General features: G+C 58.2%; 2 protein-coding genes across 15 annotated transcripts in view; both read left to right on the plus strand.

The window, feature by feature from the left end:
* The window catches only part of LOC122192675 (soluble scavenger receptor cysteine-rich domain-containing protein SSC5D-like), a 13288-nt gene extending 10456 nt beyond the window's left edge, over positions 1-2832 (plus strand). For all 13 annotated transcript variants that reach the window (XM_042893311.1, XM_042893314.1, XM_042893313.1 and 10 more), the window contains 3 exons: positions 9-755; positions 1233-2336; positions 2524-2832. In XM_042893311.1, the coding sequence (XP_042749245.1) occupies positions 9-755; positions 1233-2336; positions 2524-2813 (2141 nt within the window). In that variant the 3' untranslated portion in view covers positions 2814-2832. The remainder of the gene's footprint in view (positions 1-8; positions 756-1232; positions 2337-2523) is intronic.
* Positions 2833-2992: 160 nt separating this feature from the next.
* Positions 2993-6507, plus strand: LOC122192682 (CD5 antigen-like). Of its 2 annotated transcripts, none has more exons than XM_042893320.1 (5): positions 2993-3140; positions 3413-3442; positions 4395-4709; positions 5210-5526; positions 5612-6507. In XM_042893320.1, the coding sequence occupies exons 1-5, from the start codon at positions 3107-3109 to the stop codon at positions 5618-5620; spliced, it is 705 nt and encodes a 234-aa protein (XP_042749254.1). In that variant the 5' UTR covers positions 2993-3106; the 3' UTR covers positions 5621-6507. The 2 variants fall into 2 exon arrangements, with proteins under 2 accessions (XP_042749254.1, XP_042749255.1); XM_042893321.1 differs by having other exon boundaries at positions 4398-4709.
* Positions 6508-6946: the final 439 nt, after the last annotated feature.

Below are 6946 nucleotides of genomic sequence, written 5' to 3' on the forward strand. Positions count from 1 at the left end.
GGATCCAGATGTTACCATGAGGAGCTCAAGTCCTGCAGCAGAACTGGGTCCAGATGTTACCATGAGGAGCTCAAGTCCTGCAGCAGAACTGGGTCCAGATGTTACCACGAGGAGCTCAAGTCCTGCAGCAGAACTGGGTCCAGATGTTACCATGAGGAGCTCAAGTCCTGCAGCAGAACTGGGTCCAGATGTTACCATGAGGAGCTCAAGTCCTGCAGCAGAACTGGGTCCAGATGTTACCATGAGGAGCAGACATCCTGCAGCAGAACTGGGTCCAGATGTTACCACGAGGAGCTCAAGTCCTGCAGCAGAACTGGGTCCAGATGTTACCATGAGGAGCAGACATCCTGCAGCAGAACTTGATCCAGAAAGTACTGTATGGACCACACATCTTCCAGAAGAACTTGATCCAGATGGTGCTATGCAGAGTGCACATTCTTCAGCAGAATTGAGCTTGGGTGTTAGCATATGGAGTGCATATCCCACAGCAGGTATTTCTACCTGGAGCACACGTCCTGCACCCAAATCTGATGCAGAAGGTACTGCATGGGACACTCATTCTTCAGCCGATTTTGATCTAGATGGTACCGTGAGAAGCAAACATCCTTCAGCAGAAAAAATTCTCAAAGGCACAATGGAGAGTAAATATATTGCAGCAGAAACAAGTCTAAGAGATCCCATGTGGAGGACACATCCCACAGAAGAACTAGCATCAGATGGAATCAGGAGGAGAACACTTCCCACAGCAGAATCAGGTTCAGACTACTATATAGGGCCGCAAGATCTTGAAAGTAATGTTAAGGAAAAGAACAAAGTGTTGGAGGGCTGGGGTGGATGGACAGCAAGAAGTCTGTGTGGTTGGGCAGAAGGGGGAAGGAGAGATTGAAATGACAGAAAAGGGGAAGGAAGAAAGAATAGAAAGTTTGGAGGGGGGTGACTGAGTGGATAGAAAGATATCAAGGAACAATAAATGGGGGAATGGATGGATGGATGGATGGATGGATGGATGGATGGATGGATGGATGGATGGACGGATAGATGGATGGATGGGTAGATGGATGAAGTGGCAACAGTAGATTAGGAGGAGGAGGAAGGCCAAAGCAATGGGCTAGCTGTAGGTGGAAGTGTTTGAGAGGGAGAGGAGAAGCAGAAGGGGTGCAGGAGAGGAAGGAGGGGCAATGGATGGCTGAGGAGTGCTGGGGGGGATTTCATGGGCTGTGTCTCCTCCCCAGGTGCTGGTCCAATGGGAATCTCTGCTCTGCCCACTAGAGTTTCATCACCCTCTCCATCTCTGGGCTCCACCCAGGGGCTGGCTGTCTCTCCTGCCATTGCTGTTCAACTGAGTCCAGGCTCTGGCACCCACTCACAGCACCTCACAGAGGCCCCCAGTACCCAGAGACCCTCAGAACCTACCCAGTACCCTGAGATCCCCAACACCCAGGGACACCCAGCATCCATCCAACACCCTCCAGAGAGCCCCACTGCCTCGATAGAGCTTGTGCTCTCCCAACATCCCCCTGCAGAGCCCTCTGGTTTCTGGACACCCCCAGACCTCTTTATCCAGACACCATCAAGGAACCCCAGCCCTCAGAGCCCCCCAGTACTCACTGTGCGCCCCATAGATCCCACCAGCCCTTACATGAATGCTGCTAATTTCAAGCACATCATGGATATCCCCAGACCCCAGAGCCTCCCAGCACCCTCTGAGGACTCTGTTAAAACCCTCAGTACCCAGAAACCCCCAGTATCTGCCCAGCATCCCACAGAGACCCTCAGCTCCAAGAGTCCCTCAGCACTCTCCCAATATCTAACAGAGATCTTCAGCACACAGGTCCCCCCAGCACCCACCCAACACCCCATGGAGACGTCTGATAGTCAGCCCCCTGTAGCACCCACTGAACAATCCACTGAGATCTTCAGCACCCGGAGGCCCCCTGCATTGCCCCAGCACTCCACAGAGCCCCCCAGCACCCAGAGGCCCCCATCAACACTACAACACCCTATGAATACCTTTGGCACCCAGAACCCTCCAGCATCCCTTAAGCATCCCATGAAGTTGCTCAGCACTCAGACCTCCCCCATATCCCACCAACACCCCAAAGAGCCCCGCAGCACCCAGACACCCCCAGGATCCTTTAAGCACCTCACAGATCCCCCCAGCACCCAGATTCCCTCAGCACCTGTCCAGCATCCACTGGAGACTTTCAGCACTCAGACTCCCCAAGCACCCCTCCGGCACCCCATGAAGTTTTTCAGCACCCAGACCCCCCCAGCACCCACAGAGACCCTCCGCACCCATTCTGCAAGCTCTGTACTGCCTGGACCCCCATGTGCAGGTAGGTCTTGGGGTTGTGGGTGAGGGTTGGACCCATGAGATGCAGGGCTTGCACATGCTGAGACCACTGGCTTGGAGAGAGGAGGGATGGGTGCTGGGGGGGGTCCCTTGCTCTGAGAGTGTTTGCCCTGGGGGAGCAAACATATGCACACAGAGGATTTAGGGGGTCTCTGCTTCTCGCCCCACAGGTCCAGCCCAACCAGCACCACCGGTGCCAACACTCTCTGCACTATGGGATCAGGGGGGATCCTGTGTGGCCCCTGCCCTGAGGGCACTGCTGTGGGAGGTGCGGGAGCTGCGGGGGCAACTGCGAGCCCTGGCCCGCAACCAGCGGCGGGGAGCTCAGCGCCTGGAGGCTGTCACCCGCCGCCTGGGCAGGCTGGCTGCTGTGGGGCAGCACATCCTGGAGGACCCCCCCAGGCTGTACGGGGGTGTGGGCATCCAGAGAGGGGCCTTGCACAGGAGGCAAGGGAAATAAAGCTGGGCTGGTTCACCAATCTTGAGTGTTGAAGAGGGAGAGGGAGGGGGAAGGGGAGAGGGGGAGAGAAGATAGAGGGGGAGGGGGAGAGAGAAGGTGAAGGAGAGGGAGGAGATGGTGAAAGAGGGGGAGGGGGGGTGAGAGAGAGGGAGAGAAGGACTCATCCCATCCTGGCGCCTGCTTGGCTGCTGCGGGGTTCCTGCTCTCAGCTTTCGATTCCTCCCCTTGCCCCCCCTCCGAGGCCCCCTTGTTAAAAGGGTGGCCCCAGTGGCTGGGGAGGCCCTGCTGCCAGCATGGGGGGGCTGCGTAGCCTTGGACTGTGCCTGGGTGAGGACATGGGGGATGCAGAGCTGGGGGAAATGGAAGGTGTAGAGATGGGAGGCAAATGAGGGGCACAGAGGTGGAGGCACATGGGGAGGCAAAGCTGGGATGCATGGTGGGCAGAACTGAAGGAAAAGGAGGGGTACAGAGCTGGGGGCACACAGAACTGGGGGGAAAACATTTTATGTTGTGTGTCAGTGGGCTGGGGGGTCCTGGGGGTCTTGGATGGTCTGTGGATGTCTCTGTCTCTTTCCAACTCCTACTTCTCTCCCCCTCAGCTTTGTGCTGCGGTGCCGTGATTGGTTCTGGTACGTTGGGTGTCACTGGGTGTCAGTGGGGTTCACTTGGTTGTTACTTGGGGTCATTGAGTGTCCTGGATGTCAGCAGGGGTCACTGGGCATCACGGGGGGTCACTGCGTGTCCTGGGATGTCCCCACATATACCATTTGGGTGCCCAGGGGACAGCAGTTGCTGGATGGGCAGGCACCAGGGCATGGGCAACAGGTGGGATGGTTTGAACTGGGCAGACTGGAACAGTACTGGGCAGCCTACTGGGCAGCCTAGAATTGTACAGGACAGACAGGCTACACAGGGACTATGCTGGGTCACCATACTGGGACAGTGCTGGGCAGACTGGGGTTGTGTTGCAGCTGTGATGGGGCTGTTCTGGGCACACCGGGACTAAGCTGGGCACACTGGAGCTGTAGTGGGGCTGTTCTGGGTAGACTGGGCCATGCTGGTGCTGTACTTGGCAGACTGAGACCAAATTGGACAGACAAGGGCCAAGATAGGAAGACCGGGGCTGTGCTGATGCCAAGCTGGGGCCAAATGAGGCAGATTGGGAATGAGACCCAGAGACCCAGACAAGAGCTGTGCTGTGGCTGTGCTGAGCACACCGAGAGTGTGGTGGGAATACTGAGACTGAGCAGGGCAAACTGGGACTGAACTAGGCAGTCTTGAGCTGAGCTGGGTAGAGTGGGGCTGTGCTGGGACCATGCTGAACAGACTGGGGCTGAACTGGGCAGAGTGGTGCTGTGCTTGGGCTTTGCTGTGACTGAGCTGAGCAGACTGAGACTGAACTGGGCAATGTGGGGCTGAACTGGGCATGCTGGAGCTGGGCTGGGGCTTCGCTATGACTGTGCTGAGCCAGACTGGGCGCTGTACTAAACAAACTGGTGCCGCACTGGGCAGACTGGGGCTGTGCTGGTCAGGTTGGTGCAGCACTGGGAAGGCCACACTTCACTCTCCCGCTCTCCCCAGCAGTGCCTGCCCAGCTCTCCGGCGGCCATTCCCGATGCCAGGGCCGCGTGGAGCTGTTGCAGGCTGGCTCCTGGGCCTTGGTCTGTGCTGTGGGCTGGGACCTTGCAGCTGCCCGCGTCCTGTGCCGCCAGCTGGGCTGCGGCCGCCCCCGTGCCGTCCCGGTGCCCTGCAGCCCACCCATGGCTGAGGGGAACACAGTGGGTCTGCGTCAGGTGCTGTGTGCAGGGCAGGAGCTGGACTTGGAGCACTGCGAGCTGCAGCCAGGTGACGCTGCATCCTGTCCGTCCAACCACGTGGCTGCTGTCAACTGCGAGGGTGAGCGTGGGGCAGGACCGGGCTTTGCAGCCTAGCAGGGATGTGGCGGGGCCTGGGGCCATGGCAGGGCATGGCGGGGGCACAGCGAGGCCTTATGGGGTTACAGTGAGGCCTGGTGTCATGGTGGGAGGGAGACAGTGAGGTCTGGTGAGGACACAGGGAGGCCTGGGGTCACAGCAGGGCCTGGTGGGGATACAGTGAGGCCTGGTGTCATGGCGGGGCCTGGTGTCACAGCAGGGCGTGGAGGGGACACAGTGAGGCCTGGTGAGGACATCAAGGCCTGGGGTCATGGTGGGGCCTAATAGGGACACACTGAGGCCCGGTGAGAACACAGTGAGGCCTGGTGTCATGGCAGGGCCTGATGCCTACACACTGAGGCCTGGCATCATGGTGGGGCCTGGAGGGGACATGATGAAGCCTGGTGTCACGGCAGGGCCTGGAGGGGCCACAGTGAGGCCCGTGTCACATCAAGACCTCGTGTCACTGCTGTGTCCCCACAGAGCCCTTCAGGCTGCGGCTGGCCGGGGGGCCCAGGCGCTGTGCGGGGCGGCTGGAGGTGCAGCGAGCCGGGCGCTGGGGCACGGTGTGCGATGACGGATGGAGAGGGGCCAACACGGCTGTGGTATGCCGGGAGCTGGGCTGCGGTGAGGCGCAGGGCATAGATGGGAAGCGGCCACGTTTCGGGCCCGGCGTTGGGCACATCTGGCTGGATGACGTCCGATGCCGAGGGCAGGAGAAGAGCCTGCAGGACTGCGCGCACCGTGTGTGGGGATATCATGACTGCACCCATCGCGAGGATGTTGGAGTTGTATGCCAGGTGTGGGGCTGCCGCCACGGCTTGGTAATGGCTGCGGGGCCCTGTGGAGCAGGGTTCAGCCATGCTCAGTCTTCTCTCCTTACAGGATCCCTGAGCATCATGGCGCTGTCCCCACTAGTGTCAGGAACTGCATCTGTCCCTCCTGCAGCATCTGTGTGAGGAACCCAAACGGGACCTCGAGCCCAAGCAGGACTGCAACTCAAACAAATCCTGAGTGCAAACAGGATCTAAAGCCAAACAGAACTCTGAGCCTGAGCCGAACTCTCTGCCCAAACAGGACCCAAAATACAAACAGGACTCCCAAAACCAGACAAGATCCACAATCAAAAAGGACCCAGAGCCCAAACGAAACCGTACATCCAGCCAAGACCCAGAGTCTAAACAGAACCCAAACCCAAACAGAATCCAGAGCTCAAACAGTATCCCCTGCCCCAAAAGGATCCTGAGTCCAAACAGAACCCAAAACCAAACAGGTCCCCAAGACTAACCAGGACTCAAAATATAAACAGGACCCCTGAACTCAGGACCCAAAACAGAACAGGTCCTTAAGCCCAAACAAGATCCCATATCCAGACAAGACCCAGAGCCCCAAAAGAGTCCTGAGCCCAAACAGGACCCGAAACCAAACAGGCCTTCATCCCAAACAGAACCCAAAATACAAACTCCCAAACCTAGACAGGACCCAAAAGCAAAAAGGACCCAGAGCCCAAACAAGACCCCACATCCAGACAGGATCCAGAGCCAAACAGAACCCCAAACCAAATAGGAGAGCACAAATAGAGGAGCACAATCAGGATTCCCTGTCCAAAGAGAACTCCCAGCCCAAAAAAGACTCAAAATGCAAGCAAGACCCCCCAAATCCAGGCAGGGTCAAAAATCAGAAAGGATCCAGGTCCTCAGCCCCATCCACTGCTACCCCCCACCCCAGCCCTATTCCTTTAATAGTGTCATTAAAAGCGAGCAGCATCCATGAACATGGAACCTGCCTAGGGCTGCAGGGATTAGGGCAGTGGTGTGACACCGGGATGGAGTGCCACACTGGGTGCTGGGGTCCTGGCAGGCCCAGGTGTGCTGCTGAAGTCCCCCTGTCCTGTCTCCCCCTCCCCCCCGTGGCCTCTTGACCCCATTATGAAACTACTCGTTAGTGCTAATCCTACCAGCCACCTGTCTGCTGCCGGCACCTGCTGCCAGGGCATGGGTTCGGCACCCAGCCAGCAGCTCTGGGATGTGGGGCTGGGGCCAGTCCCTGCTGGGGGGGCAGCTGGGGGGGCAGCCAGAGGGGAGATGGGGTGCAAGTGGGTGGATATGGGTCAATGGGAGACCATGAGGTGGGTTATGGGGTGAAGGAAGCCGTTGGTTTGTGGAAGGGCAAGGAGTGGGGGTACTAGGAGCTGTGGGAAGGGAAGGGAGTGAGGCAATG

This window comes from Lagopus leucura, unplaced genomic scaffold, assembly GCF_019238085.1.
Source record: "Lagopus leucura isolate 7727_CA_CO unplaced genomic scaffold, USGS_WTPT01 222-1_obj-0_obj, whole genome shotgun sequence".
NCBI classification, from domain to species: Eukaryota; Metazoa; Chordata; class Aves; order Galliformes; family Phasianidae; genus Lagopus; species Lagopus leucura.

What these genes read in the sequence shown, in the direction of transcription:
- LOC122192682 (XM_042893320.1), top strand. Translation starts at nt 3,107, where the DNA reads ATGGGGGGGCTGCGTAGCCTTGGACTGTGCCTGG. An exon ending in TAGCCTTGGACTGTGCCTGG is followed by an intron (nt 3,141 to 3,412) that starts GTGAGGACATGG and finishes TCTCCCCCTCAG; the next exon opens with CTTTGTGCTGCGGTGCCGTG. An exon ending in CGGTGCCGTGATTGGTTCTG is followed by an intron (nt 3,443 to 4,394) that starts GTACGTTGGGTG and finishes CGCTCTCCCCAG; the next exon opens with CAGTGCCTGCCCAGCTCTCC.